A 19,895-nucleotide genomic window follows, 5' to 3' on the forward strand; every position below is an offset into this window, starting at 1 on the left:
GAACTCTGTAATGGCTCGAACATTCTTTTCATTGGGCTTCACACCCTCTGGAGTCATGGTGTGGCCCAGGTACTCAATCTCTTCAGTAGCAAACATACATTTCAAAGGCTTCAGACGAAGGCCAGACTCCCATAGTTGCTGGAACACCTTCTGGAGATGATCCAAATGCTCCTCAACTGTCTGTGAAGCAATGAGTATATCATCAAGATACACAAATACAAAATCCCATTTCCTTCCACTAAATAGCTTACCCATCAGTCTTTGGAAAGTTGCTGGCGCGTTAGTTAAGCCAAAAGGCATACGCCTGTACTGGTAGAGACCCAGGTGACAGATTAAAGCAGTTTTGGGTTTTGAGCTATCTTCCATTTTCACCTGATGGTAGCCCTTCATCAAGTCTAGTGATGAAAACACCTTTGCGTGTCGTTTTCCTACCATGTCCATCAGTTCGTCAATACGAGGTAGAGGTAACGGTCAGGTACAGTGTCCCTATTCAGAGCCCGATAGTCAACACAGACTCTCAGTCCTCCACTCTTCTTCCGGACTAACACTAAGGGGGATGAATAAGGGCTGGTACTGGGTTCAATACAGCCTGACTGTAACAAATTATCCATCTCTTCCTCTAGCTCCCTACGTAGCGCATAAGGCAGCCTTCAAGCAGTTGACTTCACTGGTGGTGCAGTGCCGGTATCAATGGCATGAGCTACAACACTTGTCTCACCTAACTCATCATCAGTTAGTGCAAATACATCATTATACTTACGGACTATCAGTCTAAGGTCATCCTTGACGTTGGAAGTGCAGGTGTTACCAAACTGCAGTTCGCTGCATAACTTCTTATCTCTGCCTTCCCCTGCAGATTCACTCTGACACACTCTCACTATCTCATCCATCTGGTCATCTACCCATACTGGGTCATCCCTTGTCACAACAGCAACCTCTTCCATGTTACCAATAACAGTCCCCTTCTTCACTACAATGGGGTAACTTCCCCAGTTATGCAATGGGACTCTGATCGTAGTGTTGACATCCTCCAGTAAAGCTTCTGTCATATCACACTGTTCCTTAGCTAACTGCTCCTCGTTAGGTGATATCAACCAGGTTCCTGCAAATTCTCCTTGAACATCAACTACTGCTTTAGTCCACTTCATCTGACTGGGTTTGATGTGTACTGTCTCACCTAAGGTTACCTGTAATACATTAACCACATTAGCACTTGACCTTTCAGCTCCATCCCTTGGGGTAGGTTCAATAGCGGAGCCATCTGAGTAACTCACATGAAAACCATGCTCTACCAAAGCATTCGTCCCAAACAGTACTCCACAATCCTTAAGCTCTCCTCGCCATAGTGGTTGGCTGGAGTCAAGTACAAAACATGGGATAGGACAAGTCTTGCCAGTAGTTTCCACCTGCACATTCAACACTACCACACCAAGTGCTCCTAGTCGTTGCCCAGTTGCACCCACTGGGTGAGTTCTCAGAGGCATATTCTTGGCTACACAAGTTGCAGTTGACCAATTATTCAACTCTTGGATTCTTGGTAGCATTTGTCGGCGCACTATGCTGACCTGGGAGCCATGATCTAACAGGGCTCTAGTCTTATAACCCTCGACGGTAACATTGACTTTGTAAGTAGGTCCAACCATTGGTGGGCACTCGGGGGTTTCCTTGGTCACTGATTCTGACAGCTGAGACAACTCGGGACCACAATTCCTCGTAGTTAGTCTGTTCATTCTCACACTCTCTGGTGCCCTTTTCGTCAGTACTCTCTTCTGTAGTTACTCGTCAAGATCCCTTAGGAGTCTCAGTGTTTGGACACATCTTTGCTACATGTCCCTTCTTATCACACTTGTAGCACTTAACATGTTTCAAGGAAAACTCACCTGCCCCTCTGGTGTCCTACCCCTTTTGTCCACTTTGTTCTCCATTGGGTGTACCCTTGTTCACTGGTGGCTTCTCAATTGATTTCTCAGTTAAGTCCCTCTTGGCTGATCCACTATTATATCCTCCTGACTTCCGAGCCTTTCCCCAATCATTCCCTCTGCTTCTATGCTCTCTTTCCGCTAGTCGTGCCTCTGCCCTTAATAGACGTTGAAGTAGGTCTTGGAGCGACCAGTCCTTGATTTCCCCAACCTCCTTCTGAAGAGTGAAGGGTACTTTATTCCATAATATGGAAATGAGATTATTGTTCGAGAGCTGGTCCGGTGCCATTCTCTGGTAATCCTTCATAGCCTCTAGAAGGCCTTGAGCAGACTTAAAATCCTGGTACTGTAACTCGTGGCACCTTAAATACGCTGTGCGTGGATCCATGTGGACTCCATAGTGGCTCTTGTAAGCCTGCACAATTGACGTCCAAGATGCCTTATCTTCTTGATTTAGTGTTCTCTACCATGTAGACTTCGCTGACCCGGTTAAAAACCAAGAGAACCACTGTGCTCTCATCACATCTGTCCATTCACAGTCTCCAGTGGCCTCACAGAAATCTGTTAACCACACTTCAAAATCTTCCTTGCCATCTCCAGTAAACTTACTCACTCTGTCTCTCAGCTCCTTGAACCCTGGGGGGTGTTTAAAATTACTAGGAGGTTGAGCTTGTGGGGATGCTGCATCTAAGTTCAGCCTTTCCCTCCTTGATACCAATGAGGAACCAGATCTAGCTGGAGTGGTGTGTAGAGTTGTGGGTGGACTTATATGTGATATTGAGCAGGTGGTTGTGGTGGGTGTTGTTTCAGGTACTGAAGGGAGTTTGCGCCTACTTCCACTACTACTGGCAGTCATAGGCTTTAACGTCTGTACTACGTGGCCAGGCTGGCGAGCCGAGGCGCTAACGAATTCTGGTGCCAACACACTTAGTGGCTTTGTAACCTGCAAGCCACTGCCACTTAACTCACTCATGCCATGCTCATCACTTGCTCGACGCGCATCCGCCAGCTGGTCACGAAGGCGCGTGTTCTCTAATTGAAGCGCATCCTTCTCTGCTGCCATACACTCCACCAAACGTTGCCACTCCTGGAGCAGCCGTTCGTAAATACTCAATTGCGTACGCATGCTGCTGAGCGTTATCTGCGCCTCAGCCAGTTGACGCGCGAGGGTACCCTTGCGCCTGCATGCTGTACACGTGAACACAAGTGCCTTACTGGACGTCACTGACAATAATGTGTACAATTCTACTGATGGGCGGTCGCATACTTTGATACACTCGATGTGCTCCCACTGCTCGCATACATCACACATCAGGGCTGCATCGTGGTCTTCCACTTCTTCATGACACGTACTACACGGAAACACCTTATTGTGCACTGCCTCTTAGTCCATCTCTATCAGTAGTCGCCGTGGCAGCCACTTCTGTTCCTTTCTTGATCCTTAATCTTCAATCTCGGTAGGGGACCTCCAAGTTGTCGGGCACCACGCCTTATTATACAGAGTCTCAATTGGATAAACGAGAATCCACTCTAGTAATAAACCATTACACAGCAAAATTACAACAATAGTGAGACTATGTAGAGTACTAATAATGTCCTTGTTAACACTTCAACACGACGGCGTGGTCCCTCTCAAGCTCACGTGCGACTCCCTCACGTGTGCTCTCTTGACTTGGCCTTACAGTGTGTGTGTGTGTGTGTGTGTGTGTGTGTGTGTGTGTGTGTGTGTGTGTGTGTGTGTGTGTGTGTGTGTGTGTGTGTGTGCGTGTGTGTGTGCACATGAGGCAGCACAACCAAGTGGTGGCCTGGTAAGCACAAGGTTCCAGGTTTGATGCTAGGTGATGCCCAGTTGCTTTTGTTTCCTTGAGTAAGAAATTATACTAGTCTACCCCACTGTTACCTGGCTACTTGGTGTTAACTAAGTAAATGCCAACTCTCCATCTCTTACATATTGGATATGGTTTAGGTAAAACTTTGGCTGATGATGACATAGTACCCAAGTAGTGTACAGATGGCCTAATGTTCTGGACAGGCATGACTGTGCATGCATACACCAGCAGAAGGCTTTGTTTTGCTTTTAGCATAAGTGCCTGTACTTGTGGTGTAATGCATACATACACTATACAACTATTACTATATATGCACACATGTGATACACACATGTGTCACTCACATGTGTCACACACTGAAGTATATCACACTAGTAATGATATCTGGTTACTATAAACAAGTTAGTTCATTACCATGTTAACTAGGTAGTGAATGATTAAGTTGTAATGGCATCACTAATACTGCGTTTACACTGGGCGCAGTTTGTTTAAAATAGCGTTACAACCGCACTGTGGCTTGGCACGGTGCGCATTTATATTGCTTGCATTTGTGCATTAATAACACAATATACCACTTTCACACCTCACTTCAAAGGGAAGAGAAGTTGTATAAGTGGTATAACAGCACTGCTATCAGTGCTTAGGAATGCATTAACGAGAATAGGAGGTAGTATTATATAGTTATACAACGGCCACGAGTGCTCTGCCTAATATAAACGCACGAGCCTGAGGGCCGTCAGGCCTGAAGGCAAGTGCATTTATACAGGCAGAGCACGAGTGCACGTTGTATAACTGTTATGTACCATTCACCTAATAGGTGGGGAGAGTCTCACAAGACAGCTGTAACACTTATAAAGGCCAGGTTTCTAACATCGATTGTGGGTAACCAAGCCTGACGTTGCGATGACGTTCCCCCTGCAGTACTGCAGCCACCTGAGATATTGAAAGCTAGTACGCTATGGGATAATTATATCACTAACCTGCATTCGCTGTTCCACTCTCATGTAGTGCTCAGCATGCCAGCGTGCCATATAGACTAAGCACCAGACTAATCGCCATAGTGATTCTCTCGAGCGAAAAAATCAGCTAAATAGGCGGTTTAAGTAAACAAAAACTAAACGATACTAGTCTAATTCTTACTATTCACACTGGCTAAACTCGAATCTGGTGGCATGACAAAACTGGTTACCACAATCGAACGTAAAGGTTAGTATTATTCAGAATATATTTGTTTTATTGAGTCATTGTCGAAGTGGACTACAGTTTAATCTGGGCTAAGATGGCACCAGACTAGTAAGGTGTATAAGTACGTTTATATATATGTAGACTAGAGTTGTGGCCACCCGCATTGGCTTTTTCGATCGCCATTGGCTGCTTGTAACATTATACGTATTGGTGACGTTATGGCCCACAATCGACCTTTACATGTCAGGCTATAAAAGAATTCGAGTGATCTGTGTAGTGTCTTTCCACCTATTAGGTGAGGTGTCGTAGTGGTCTTCGCCACTGGCACTTGTGCTATGCTGCACAAAACCGCAACCAGTGCAATATCTGTATATTGCACTGCGGTCGGTGCATTATAACTTATAATGCACTCGTTGTGGTCTACAAAACCGCAACCAGTGCGTTATAAGTTATAATGCACTCGCTGCGGTCTGCAGCAGTGCAATATACAAATTATGGCACTGGCGGTGCCTTTGAACTGCCCACGCAGAGTGGTACATATACAAGTTATATCCCTCCTAGGAGGGATATAACTTGTATATACTACCTCCTATTCTCATTAATGCATTCCAAGCATTCTCAGAAATCATTTGATTTCTTTGATGAAACTGTGTGATCTCCTCTCCTTTAATATAGTGACACTTAACTGGATCGATAGTGGGTTTTAATTTTTGTAAAGTGATCATGGACCTGGGGAAGAAGATAGTTCATTGTTTTACTGAATGAAGGTCACAGGTTAGTTTATATTGAACATGTTGCATTCAATAGTCACGTGGCAATGTCCAGACACTGAGTGTAGCGCTATATTTGATTTGGCCATTAGTGTTAATAGTATTCACTACTTTAGTCTATTCATGGCTAGTAAAGTAAGTACTTCAGTGCAGTTGAATCGTCTTTACATTGCTGTTTTGACACCTGGTGTGATGTCACAAACGCGTAGTGACTGGCGTGGCGCTTAATTGGCTAGGCCATTATAACGCTATAAACATATTCACTGCTTTAGTTTATTCATGGCTAGTATAGTAAGTACTTTATAGTGCACTTAAGCTTCATTTTGAGCTGTTCAGCTTGTATTTGGGCTTCCTGTGTTTAATTGCGTACCCACAATCGAAGTGATCTGCATGCTCGTGATGATACACTTACATGTTAGGCCTCTCACCAGCGACTTGTCGTTGCTCTTACAACGTTATCCACAATCGAAATTCACATGGTCCCATATAAATACACTCGCAAAGCATTCCTGCAGTTTCCATGTACACTTGCAGGTGAGTCACCCAAGTGGAATATATTAGTTGTAACATGAGCACTTGTGATTTGCCTGAAATATACACACTCGCACTCGGGCTGTGCCCTCGTACTCGTGTGTATATTTCAGGCAAATCACTCATGCCCATGTTACAACTACTACAAAAGCCTCACGTGAGCTATACAAAATGTCTGGTAACGAAGCATTGTTGCTGCTAAATTTACAGCTTCAAAATGTTAACAATCGGCGCAAAGTTATCCAGAAACGACGTAGGCAAAACAATCGACGTTATTTGCTGCTGTGTACCATAATTGCAGTGTTTTATGCTACTGTATCATCTCTTGTTCGAGCTGATAGGGAAATTTGGGCCTTCCCAAGGTATTAAATCGAGTAATGATTAACTAAAGGCTTCATTTTATGTGTAATAAATGATTTCTTGTACAATCTTTGTTATTATGCGTGGTTACTACTGGTCAGATTATTGGTGGGACTACGTTGTGTTGCAAACATATTCGGATGCAGACTGGATTGAAAACTTCAGGATTATCCAGGAGACATCAAGACACACGGTAGTGTGTCGTGCGGCCCAAGAAACCGGGACGCCACACCGTGAGTATATTTACAGGAAGAAAGTAAATGCGATTTTCACACCTTTGTATCTCCATGATTCCTTATCCGATTGAAACCAAAGTTGCTACAGAAGTGCCGGCTAGGTAGGGGAGTCCACATTCTAAATTTGAAGAAAATCGCTCCAGCTATTTCTGAGATACGAGCGGCCAACGTTTGGGTTTTTCCTTCGTTTTTTTCTTCTACTTTTCACACACTTTGCAAAATCTGCCACAGAACACGAATGCGTGCTCCAATCGGGCTGAAATTTGGCACACGTAAAGGGCTCATTACGGCGAATCTCAGTACCAAGTGTGGAAGGAATCCGATGAACATTCATGGCGTTATGACCAATTATTTGCGTAAAATTAAGTCAAAGGTCTGTCACGCCCACAGGGTAAATCACTTGAAGGAAAGAGCTGAAAATTGCTATGTAGATGGAGTAACTATCGTAGGAGTGCATTTTTGTGATTTGAAAGGAATCCAGTTAAAGGCCATAGAGATATGACACAAAACCCAACCTGTGTCAAAATTACGCGATCGATTTTTATGCATAAAAAAACTATTAGTTTTCACGCCTACCAGGCAAACCGCTTAGAGCAGGGAGCTGAAAATCGGTGTGAAGCTGGAATAATTATCATAGAAAGTCTTTGCAGTAGTACAGAAGAATCGGATTACAAACCACTCAGTTATGATTCCAAAGCCATTCTACGTGTAGCATATGCGAGATCGAGATACTCTAATAGAACAGTGACCCTAACAGAGCATTCAGCTACGTTTATAATTTACTCCATTATAGAATTATATTGCATTGCAAGGTATTCTGTAGGGAGTTCAGCTACAAACAAGTCACCCTGTAGTCAGATCAGTTAGAAGAAAGTACCTAATAGAGAGTTCAGCTACAAAGAAACCATCATGTAGAGAGTTCAGCTGCAAACAAATCACCCTGTAGAGAATTCAGCTACAAACAAATTGTCCTGTAGAGAGATCAGCTAGAAGAAGTTACCTTGTAGAGAGTTCAGTTACAAAGAAACCATAGTGTAGAGAGTTCAGCTGCAAACAAATCCCCCAGTAGAAAGTCCCACTATGAACAGATCACCCTGTAGAGAGTTCAGTTAGAAACAAGTCATCCTGCAGAGAGATCAGCTAGAAGAAGTCACCTTGTAGAGAGTTCAGCTACAAAGAAACCACCATGTAAGAATTCAGCTGCAAACAAATCACCTGTAAAGAGTTCAGCTAGAAAGAAGTCACCCTGTAGAGAGATCAGCTAGAAACAAGTCACCCTGTAGAGAGTTCAGCTAGAAGAATTACATTGTAGAGAGTTCAGCTACAAAGAAACTACCATGTAGAGAGTTCAGCTGCAAACAAATCTCCCTGTAGAGAATTCGGCTACAAACAAATCACCCTGTAGAAAGATCAGCTAGAAGAAGTTACCTTGTAGAGAGTTCAGCTACAAACAAGTCATCTGGTAGAGAGATCAGCTAGAAGGATCACCTTGTAGAGAGTTCAGCTACAAAGAAATCACCCTGCTTCATCTTTTCTTCTTCCTGTGGTTAAAAAAAATGATAGGTTAAAAAGCCCTAAAGCCGGTCATAGGCTGGCTTTGGGGTATACAAATACAAAAAGAAGTGAAATCTAATCCAAAACAGCCAAGCTGTAAAAAAAAGAGTTCGGCCCTCAGAAAGGTTATGGGGAAAAAAAGTGAAATCCAAGGTGGAGCCAAGAAATGGCTGTGATGGTAGGTTAATAGTAAAAATTTTAATAACAACAATTCAGGTGAATTTGGTGCTGCTTGGTCTTGGCACAAAATTCACCTGAATTGTCATTATTAAAATTTTTACCATTAACCTACCATCACAGCCATTTCTTGGCTCCACCTTGGATTTCACATCTTTTTTCATCATAGCCTTTCTGAGGACCGCACTCTTTTTTTACAGCTTGGCTGTTTTGAATTAGATTTAATTATCTGTGTCAACAACTAAGGTCAGCTATAGAGAACCAAAACACTCAACTACGTAATTCATTGTCGGTAGAGAAGAGAGTGGCAGTAACACTATGGTATTTAGCTACACCTATGAAATTCCGTAGTATTGGTCATCTGTTTGACATAGCTCGCTGCACAGCTTGTGTTATTGTTCATGAAACATGTGCGGCAATTGTGGATGTCCTACTGAAATTGTACATTATATTCCCGGAAGAGGACAGAGTAACAGATATTGTTGATGGATTTTTGAACACATGGGGTATTCCACAGTGTTGTGGAGCTGTGGATGGTTTCCATATACCCATATCAGCCCCAGTGATGAATCATACTGACTATTACAACAGGAAAGGCTTTTATTCTGTGGTGGTGCAGGCGATAGTTGATTACAGATATAGATTTATGAATGTGTACACTGGATGGCCAGGCAGTGTACATGATGCATGGGTATTTGCACATTCCTCTTTATATAAGTTGGGTACAAGTAACAAGCTATTTCCTGATACAAGAAAGGTTATTGAAGGCACAGAAGTACCTCTTTACATTGTAGGAGATTAGCATATCCTCTATTGTTTTGGCTTATGAAGCCTTTTCCACACAACAGTAACTTATCACAGGAGCAAAGACGATACAACTATCATATTAGCAGGGTTGGAATTGTAGTCGAAAACTGTTTTGAAAGCAAGATGGTGCCGTCTCCTCAAAAAGCTAGACGTAGATGTTGATCACATTCCTAAGATCATTACTGCCTGTTGTGTACTTCATAACTTATGTGAAGTGCATGGTGAAACATTTGTTAGCAGTTGGATGGAGGATGTACCTAATGACACATTCAAATCCTACTTGTGAAACAATAGATACTCGATCACATAATGCAAAAGCTATACAGTCAGCTTTGGTAAAACACCTTTCAAAATAATTATTCACGTGTTGTTTTTTTCACAGCATCTTTGTACAGACAATTGCACACACTAGTTTAGTTTAATGTCTACCATGCACACACACACACACACACACACGTTAATCAATCACGTATACATGTAAACTGTCCAGTCTACTTTGAATCAGTGCTAGGACTATCACTAGAGTATGATGAACTTGCTCCCAAGTATGGCGAGTATGGCAAAGTGGTCCCTGAATATGGTGGGGTGGCCCCTGTAAATTATGGAAACAAGCTTGGAGGTGGGTGTGACGTATGGTAAGGTCCAGTAACCATCTGAAGCATTCGCATTTTGGAACTCCTGGTCATCTCGACGCATTTTAAATTCTCACTCCTCTCCATCCTCATTCGTTTCTCTTCAAGTGCAACAAACATTTGATCTGATGCTTTCTATGCATCCGAACAAACCTTTCATAGTATCTTGTATTACATCTAGTTGGCGCTTTCGTTTCTTTTTACTGGAAACAATGGATTTGACATCACTTCTGTCTTCTTTCTTCACTACAACATCTCTGCTACTATTGCTATCATTAGTACCACTTGAACTCTCATTTTCTTGTACCTCCTCCACCTCCTGTTCATCTTTTCCCTCATCTTCATTTCCTGATCCATTACTTTCATTATCTTCATCTGTTTTACTACTCATACTATCTATTAGCACCTTCGGTTCAGTGGCTGGCCTGTTCCCCAATATGTTGTCCACAGCTTCAAAGAAAACAGACTTTTCAATCAAGTGGATCCTTCCTTGTTGTCCAGTTTGGCGTATTTTATCTCACTTTCTTGTGTTGTTGATGTAACTTCTTAATCTTTTCTCTACACTGTTGGTAAGTTCTGGTGTAGCCTTCTTTTAGCATTAACGTGGCAATCTTTTCATAAACTTGTTGGTTCTGTTTGCACCCTTCCAGTTGCGCTTGAATATCCTCTTGTGACCACAGTTCTATCAACTTAAAAGTCTCTTCTTTCGTCCACGAGACCATTGATTATCACGTGCTCGAGAGTGTAGCATGCAATTCAACTCGGTTACGTTTACACTGGGAATTTAATTATACTAGTGCGTGCTGACTCACCTAGATTTTGAGGGCTGGAGTGGTACAGTTTGGTTTGACTTGGTACGAGTTTATACAGTTAAATTAACCGTGACGAACCGTGCGGACTTGAGCCGAACCGTGATATATGCGTATAGTGTAAACGCGGTATAAGTGATGTATTGCAGTACACATTCTTTAATAGTACTCTAGTAATTTTTATTCAGAGGGCACAAAATAGATTTCCAAGATTGATCAGGAGCAATAATTTTATAATGCTGCATAGATGAAGAGGGGATCGGAAGGTACACAATATCCATTGTGAGATTGAATCAGGTGGCTTTAACATGTACATACAGACAAGAAGAAATTGTTCACCCACAAATTACAAGTTACACACATGCATATGTGTACAGTTGTAGCAATGACATCACCTCCACATTTACTGAGTCCCTTTTCTCTACAGGCTGAAGGCAAGGTAGACAATTACACAGATCTAGCAGACATTGGACCATACCCTGCAAAGAGGCCCCCACAGGACAAAGTACAGTATACTGAAGTTACTCCTTCAGATGCTACTACTCCAGATGTGAGTATAGAGTGTGTGTCTGTTTGTAACAATGGAACCCAACTCACTGAGGATATCACACATTTACATGTAGTTTAGGTCTGAAAGTAGAACAATAGTACGTTACATAGACTGACCTGCAAAATCAGGACACTTTACAACAACTAGTACGGTTGGTTTGATAATGGCCATGTTACAAATGCACAACTGTAAGGAGTGAGAACTCTATGTAAAAGTTACATGACAGTAGATTATTCATTTACATGGTTTAATTTGCATAAATGCATCATTTTGGACCCTCACCATTAAAATGATCCTGTGTAGTAGTAGTACAATTCCACTGTGTATCATATATTATTATGTTATGTTGTTATGTAGTCGGGGACACAATATACCAATGTAGACCACATTAATGATAGACCAATACATTTATCAACAGACCTCAATGTTCAATATTCTGTTGTACAATAGTACAAGGTAATAATTTATTTGTGTTGCTAAGATATGTTAATGTTGTGTGAGTTGTGTGTATTTTTAAAGTTGTTCCCTTCCTTTGATTAGTACAATTAAAAAATGAGGTTCCAGCAATAAAAGTAATGAAACAATATTATATGAATGATGCAAGTTCAATACCAAAGTAGGGATTTTCCCATATACAGTAAAACCTGTCTATTCTGGTCATCATAGGGACAAAATTTTCTGACCTCATTAAGGAGGTAACTGCCTTAAGCAGGTCACTTTGTACACAGTAGGCACATGTGGGGATTTTTATAATGGCCAGTTTAGACAGGTGACCTCTATATGTAGTGACCTGATTATACAGTACCTAACTGTGTTGTAATAGCAACCATCATTATGTGTGGCTGTGACTGCTATATCAGAGTATTTCAACCTCCCTGTTTAGCTACACAATAGATTAAGGTGTGGTTAGCATATCGTGTTTTCTACTTTAACACCTTGTTATGGTTTCCTTGCATGAAGAAAACACCAACATGTTTGAAGACAAAAGGAAAGGAAAGATGCAATGGGCATAAACTTTCAAACCCCAAAGAGTACATGTTAAACATTGACTTGAAACTGTTATTTAAATTGGTGGGTGTACGATACGTTGTCTATCCTCTAGCCTTATAAAGGTGATCGGTGAAACAGGCATGTTTGTACTACAATGGAAACAAATGTTTTAGGGAAAAATCAAATCCATACACCATCAAACAGTGTGGTAGTACTGTTTAGTAAGGTTCCCCTAAATGAATGGCACAAATAAAAAAAAATCATAATATCATATGCATTGAAAATCAATTGCCACAACAAGATTTTTTGCCAGGGGATAAAGTGTTTCAAACAACGTCCTAAGATGTTTTCTAGGAGGAGAAATAGGTACTCTAGTAGCAGTCACTCAATACTGTACTGTTTGAAAATGATCACACAATATCCGACCAGTACAATTTTGGCGCTGCGTGTAAGAAGCATTTACGTGTTTATTGTGTGCATGTTGAAAGCTGCGTTGAGGCACCTATTGTAGTATGATACATTTAGTACTTTAGAATTTTTACGTACCTAATATTGTGTCCTAGTTCACTATGTAATCTTGTCATCTTCTCTCTCTTCACAGGCAACTCATAATAACATAATGTATTATATAAAACACTGGAAATCATGATCTTTATGTAACACTGCAATATCATAACTTCATCATCAGATTGTATATATTCAGTGTATGTGTATTTCTTATTGTACGTATGCATGTATGTAGTATTGGTTAATAATGCTTGTTTATAGGTTTACAAAAGACAGGGGCTGGTTATTTAATTTATTTTCTAATGCTTTACAATTAATTGTGAATGAACAAAGAAACAACTGAAATAAACAATGCCCAGTTATCAAACTATGTTACTCTGCTGATTGCTATCCCTCTAAGGACCTGTGAGCCTGTGAATACAGGCAGTCAGAAACACATAAACAATACAGAAAGAATCCCGCCAGTGGTGACTAGATTCCACACAACATGCAGTCTAGGCATGCACCAGAGGAGCCACAACAGCTGAGATCTGGAATCTTCTCTGTGTTCAACCATGCTAAACATCAACTTCTTGCCAGCAAATGATTTTATTCTGTGAATGCTATCCCACTAGGGACCTGTTACAAGGTACAGCTACACAATTTGTCACCTCAGCAGGCAAAGTTTGTTAATATACAAGTAGGCCTATATACAACGTTTGTGGACTCGTTGAAAGTAATGAGCTAACAAAGTGGTACTACAGTCTTCTGTTTTATAGTGTAATATAGCTAAAACCACACCAGCATCAGGTACAAAAAATCAGATCAGAATATGGATATATGATAGGACAGTTGTGTTTGTATGGCAGTCACGAAATCAAAAAGACAAAAGGGGTTCCAAATGAACCTGGGACCCTCTGCATCAGGCTACAGTTCTACCATTATGCTACTAGCTACCCATGCCACCTCCCTTAATTTGAACATTATTAGCTAGCTATATTAATATATTTAATTAAAAATGTTTAGCTATACATTAGGGCTGGGGGATAGACTACATATCGGAATATCAGGATAGTATCACTATCAGTATCGTCTATCGTTTGAAAAATTACCATTGGACAGTAATTAACATGTAAAAGTATGCAGATATTATTGCAAAATGCTTTTAAAATAAGCAAAAATTAGCCTAAAAGAGCTGTCTAGTCTATTAGTGAAAACATATCCATAAGTAACATCCCTACTTGCATGTTGCTTTGAAGGTAATAAGTAGAAAATAGGTGAATTTTCACTATCATGCTTTTGGCTATCGTAAACAGTGTTTTACTATCGTTTGGCCATTGAAAAACCACTATCGCCCAGCCCTACTATACATGCACATTTAACAATATCATTTTTAAATTATTACAATTGTGTTCAATAATCATTAACTCAATACAGGATGAATTGTTAGCAGCCGAAATTGGAAATGTGTAGCTGAAATTTGGAAATGTGTAGGTAGCTAATAAATCTTCTATAGGAAGAATCATAATAACTATAGCTGTACTGCTAGACTACATGGTGAACAGTTTGTAGTTGAACTCACCACAGAGTGACTTGTAACCTACAGAAGGAATTGCAAGATAGCTGAACTTTCTACAGGATAGTTTTCTTGTAGGTGAACCCTCTATGGGGTGATGTGTTTCTAGCTGAACTCTCTACAGGGTGACTTGGTTCTATCTGATCACTCTACAAGGTGATTTGTTTCTAATTGATCCTTCTGCAGAGTGATGTGTTTCAAGTTGACCTTCTACAGGGTGATTTGAAATGTAGCTGATTTTTCTACACGGTGACTTGTTTCTAGCTGATTTCTCTACAGGGTAACTTTGTTTCTAACTGATCTCTCTATGGGATGATTTGTTTCTAACTGATCTCTCTATGGAATGATTTGTTTCAAGCTGATCTCTCTACAGGGTGGCCTGTTTCTAGCTGATTTCTCTACACTTCTTTTCTACACTGTAGTTGAACTCTTTACAGGGTGGCTTGTTTCAACCTGATCTCTATGCAGAGTGATTGTTTCGAGCTGATCTCTCTACATGGTGATTTGTTTCTAACTGAGTACTTTACAGGGTGGTTTATTTCTAGATGAACTTTCTACTGAGAGATATGTTTGTACAGTAGCTAAACTCTCAACAGGGTGATTTGAAATGTAGCCAATCTCACTACGGGTGACTTGTTTCTAGTGAAAACTTATACCTGGTGTATTTGATTCTAGAATTATGATAGATGTTTGCCGTACAATAAAGCTGTACGATACTGTAGTAAAAAAGTATTTTATGGCAGTGCTGTACGAATCCGTAATAATCACTAGAGCCCCACATTCCATGATTCACAGTATTAAGGGCTTCAGTTTTGAAGGTCAATATGATATATGGCTAATATACATGCTATGCTCATATTAATCAAATTAATAGTGGTTGCATTGTAGTCTCTATCAGTGCTTGAGCAACTATTATTCACTTTACTATTCATCAACAGCTTGTCATTAACTCCAGAATCTCAGAGATTGAGGTATATTACTCAAACAAGGAGAAATCCTCTTCTGTATAGCTACCTGTGATTTTAACAATTAACTGATACCAGCTAATTGAATAGTACGCTTATTCAAGTTTTGCCCCACCTTCCCCAATGCAGGCAAGGAGGGGATTTGACTAAATTCTAAGTCTAATTCCCTAGACCCTGGGGCAAACAAATCAATTGATACCACTATAGCTAACTTAACTTGTTTTTGTTTTTTATTGTGCAAGTTGCATTAATTATTGTTAGTATTGTGATTTTCTGATGCCAGTTAAACTGCCTTGCCTGTGTACTTATGCACAGGGGCAGTGGAGCAGGCCAAAGAGTGAGGGGACTAGGCCAGCTGTAAGTTGAAGACCAAAAAAAAAGGTCACTGCCTGCTGACAATAGCTGCTCTCCACCAATTATATCTTATTTATAACTACACATACGTACATAGATAAGTAGCTTGCTACACTGCTTCTCTGCATACTGTCTCTTAAAGTATTTCAATCTTTTCTTGGAAATAGTGTCCCATAATAGTGGGTGCCCCCCTGTCTCCACCACCTATGCTTATGCATACATATAGGCACACACACTGTTCTGAGTGCTGGCTATGGCACTGTTTATACATGCCCAATGGGTAAGTTACAAAGTTAGTGCATGTACTTGGTTCAATGTTTTGTACATTTTTACTGTGCTTTGTACTTCACCTGGCTTCAGTGGCTTGCTACAGTAGCTGGAATTATTTTCTGCAGTTGCCAATGGTCTGTGATCTATAAGATGCATTGTTGCATATATAACAATGTGTAACTATCTACTATTATTCTGTGTAATGTATATGCATAATATTAGAGACTGTGATCACTGTACCAATGCAAACACTGCTGGCACATATACCAATGGTTTGTTGTGATCGTTCATGACTGGTGTCTCATTGTTTTACAAGTGTTTTCAGGTGGCACAGTGAGTCCCAAATTGCTGTAGGACAGCTTTATCCTTCACCTGGCTTGCTAATAAAATAATTGATTTTCCACCATCAGTGTTGCCAATGATACATTGCAGCATACACTACTGCTTTAATGTGCAAATCCAGTATGTCATCTATGGCTCAGAATGTTGTGCATGTACACAGTGTGTACATGTCAGCCACACCACTGATGTACTGGCACTTAGCTACCAGTTGTCTTTAGTCTGTGCCATATTGGGATCATATAATTATGCTGATTGTGCTGGCCTTCACCACCTGGTCATGCATAGTGACCTTACTTTTTGATTGAGTCACCTTCAGAGATATCTCACACCTACTACATATATATAAACAAATCAGCTAATGCCACTATAGTTTGCTTGTTTGTTTTTTGTGCAAGCAAAATTTTAGTATTGTGATTTTCTGACGTCAGTTAAACTCTTTCCTGTGTATGCACTCGTATCATTTCTGCCAGCACACCCACTGCTCTGAGTGCTGGTTATGTCATACCCTATGGGTAGATTGTCACATTGATATATGTACTTGATTGTATGTGATCTGGTCCTAGTAATAATAATAATAATAATAATACTGATTACAAAGCCAAGAAATTTCGAGCAAAAGATTAAGCAAAATAGGTAAGAAAAAAAAGAATTGCAGGAAAGAAAAATAGGTGGAACAAAAGCAAAATAGTCTCATTGTTATTATTAATATGGTGGTTACCATAGCAGTACCAGTCTGCTATAGGTTAGGCCGCAGGCCTTTGAGTATGCCCATATGTAAACTGAGCCAAAAAATCATCTAGGCGTTTCTTTAAAACTGCTAGGGAGGTTGCAGAGACCACATCACCAGGTATGGTGATGTGGTCTCTGCAACCTCACTAGCAGTTTTAAAGAAAGAAACACCTAGATGATTTTTGGGCTCAATTCCAATAATTAACAACTCTGTTAGAAAAGAAGTTGTGCCTGACCATAGATAATATATACCTCCGAACATCTATGGCCTGACAACAAGCCAAGATCAAAATTTGAAAAGCTTATGTTGATGACCTCTGGTGGTATCAGTGCCTCTGAGGGTAAAAAATGTAGTAAGATCTATATCATAGGATCTATTCAAGATTTTAAAGGTTTCATTTAAATCTCCCCTTTGTCATCTCAACAAAGAGAGTACAAGTGTAACTTTAATAAACGGGTATCATAAAGCAGATGGGATATGTCAGATAGAAGTTTGGTGGCACGTCACTGCACTTTCTCAAGGACGTCTATATCTTTGGCAAAATAGGGACACTGGACTGGTACGCAATACTCAAGATGCGGTCTCACATACATTTTGTACAAAAAAAGTAAACATGTGTCAGATGAGATAATTTAAAAGATCTCCTAATTAATCCAAGAACTTGCTATAGCTTTGGCTGCTGCCCTCTGGAATTGAAGGGATGGCTTGAGATCACCAGTACACTAGATTTAGTAGAGCTGCTTAACTAAATATTGTGCACTTTGTGCAGAAAGTATGAAACTTTGCACATAGTATCTACCTAAGTATCTACCTACCATGAAGTGTATTTTGAGATGTGGAGCCATCGCAGATTTGACCTTTGGTGTCCTCTACAGTTCATTTTATACTCAAAACAGTGACCTTTGTCTATACAGGTGTATATCACGCATACAACACTCAATTTTTTCAAACTAGATGCTAAATTGAAGATCTTTATCCAAGAAACAAGTTGAAAGTTCATAGCATATTCCATTTCAAAGCTATGGTAATTTTTACCAGCAGCAAATTTATATAAAGTCAACCGCCCACACAATCACACCCTTAATCTACATCTTTTGTTTGCCATTCAATTATTTATTTTTTAATCTAACCATGAGCACTCAGGTTACATATACAACCAAAACATAGAGAGATATCCAGGAGTGAGGCATAGGGGTTATGTACAGTACTCCCGTGAGATAAATCAATAATTAATGTCATAATTTATGTAGTTTTGTCATCAGATTAAACTCAAATTTGAGGTTGTTTATGGCTATAATTTGCTTCTGTATATATAACAATAATAGTATAATGCATAAAACTCTAAAGTTATACATGCTACTATCAGTCACAGTTTGCTGAAAAGCCTTAAAAGACTTATACATATCTAACATACCGTATTGATAGCTAATTTTGTGAACTGACTATAGTATTAGTATTAGTATTTGTGTTACAGGTAAAAAAGGCTCAAGGAGCCTGTAAAGCCTGATCTGTACAAAAAGAATTTAACAAATTTGCAACTACATAGCAAAATCTTATATACAATAATAGTTAACTAATTAATAATCATACAATAAAGTAGACCAGCCACTGTCGAGAAAATTTTTAAAATTATTAAGTGTGGGAGCATTAACTATGTGATTGGGTAAACTGTTCCAGTCATTGATGGCTCGTACAGTGAAAAAAGTAAATCTCACTCTTGATGTTGAAATAACTTGTAATTGTGACCCCTAGTTGTTGATGAAGTTGCAGTAGTAAACAAATCTGATGTATCTAGACTGAAATGGCTGTGTAATAGCTGATAGAACATTATCATATCTCCGCGCAGTCTGCGGTATTTAAGTGATGGCAAGTTTAGAGCAGTGAGGCGATCATTATATGTGCAGTTTTGAAGATCCTGGACCAATTTTGTGGCTCTTCTCTGTATCTTCTCTGTATCTTTGTGGTCCCCAGATGATGTTACCATACTCTAACACTGGGCGGATATATGATTTATACAAGTTGATGAATGTAGCATGGTTGAAATTCTGAAAAGTCTTGTGAATAACTGCTAGTAGTCTGTTAGCTTTCTTGGCAACAGTGGTGGTATGATCATGAAACTTTAACTGATTGTCAATCATTATTCCCAAGTCCCTTACAACATCACAAGATGTAATAGTAGTGCCATCAATTACATATTCACCAAATCCGTGAGGTTTACCTAAGTGTAACCAATTACACTTACTAATGTTGAACTTCAGTTGCCATTTCTTAGACCATGCAAAAAGCAAATTTATATCTTGTTGAAGTTGGCAAAAGTCGTCCACAGTCCTGATAGTTCTGAACATCTTCACGTCATCTGCAAATTGAAAAATGGGACTATTAACTATTCAGGGCATGTCGCTGACATATACATATTATATTAAACAAAATAGGGCCCAAAACAGAGCCTTGAGGCACTCCACTACTGACACTTGACCAATCTGATGCATGACTGTTCAGTACAACTTTCTGCTTCCTTCCCACAAAGTACAACTTTCTGCTTCCTTCCCACAAATAGGGAGATTATGGTCCTGAACTATACCTACATCTTGTATCTCCTTAAATATATATTTTTCCTTTATAGACGCACACCCAAGATGTGGTGGAGTCTGAGGGCATAACCAACTAGACAATTATGACTGGATTTTGGAAAAACGATCCAAATCGCACATTAAAAGTTTCGAGATAAACGGTATTAAAGAATTGAAGCCAGCATGACTCTCCAAGGATAGCAAGCACACGTATGAAATTTATAATTACACAAAAGATGCATCAATCTGTTAC

The 19,895-nt window shown here is 40.0% G+C and overlaps 1 protein-coding gene across 4 annotated transcripts in view; it reads left to right on the forward strand.

The window, feature by feature from the left end:
• Window positions 1-13,187, forward strand: part of LOC136266074 (protein sidekick-2-like) — a 76,806-nt gene extending 63,619 nt beyond the window's left edge. For all 4 annotated transcript variants that reach the window (XM_066061048.1, XM_066061041.1, XM_066061059.1 and 1 more), the window contains exons 17-19: window positions 11,237-11,359; window positions 11,717-11,815; window positions 12,951-13,187. In XM_066061048.1, the coding sequence (XP_065917120.1) occupies window positions 11,237-11,359; window positions 11,717-11,809 (216 nt within the window). In that variant the 3' untranslated portion in view covers window positions 11,810-11,815; window positions 12,951-13,187. The remainder of the gene's footprint in view (window positions 1-11,236; window positions 11,360-11,716; window positions 11,816-12,950) is intronic.
• The last annotated feature ends 6,708 nt before the right edge of the window (window positions 13,188-19,895 follow it).

The sequence above is a fragment of the Dysidea avara genome, chromosome 1 (genome assembly GCF_963678975.1).
Source record: "Dysidea avara chromosome 1, odDysAvar1.4, whole genome shotgun sequence".
Taxonomy (NCBI): domain Eukaryota; kingdom Metazoa; phylum Porifera; class Demospongiae; order Dictyoceratida; family Dysideidae; genus Dysidea; species Dysidea avara.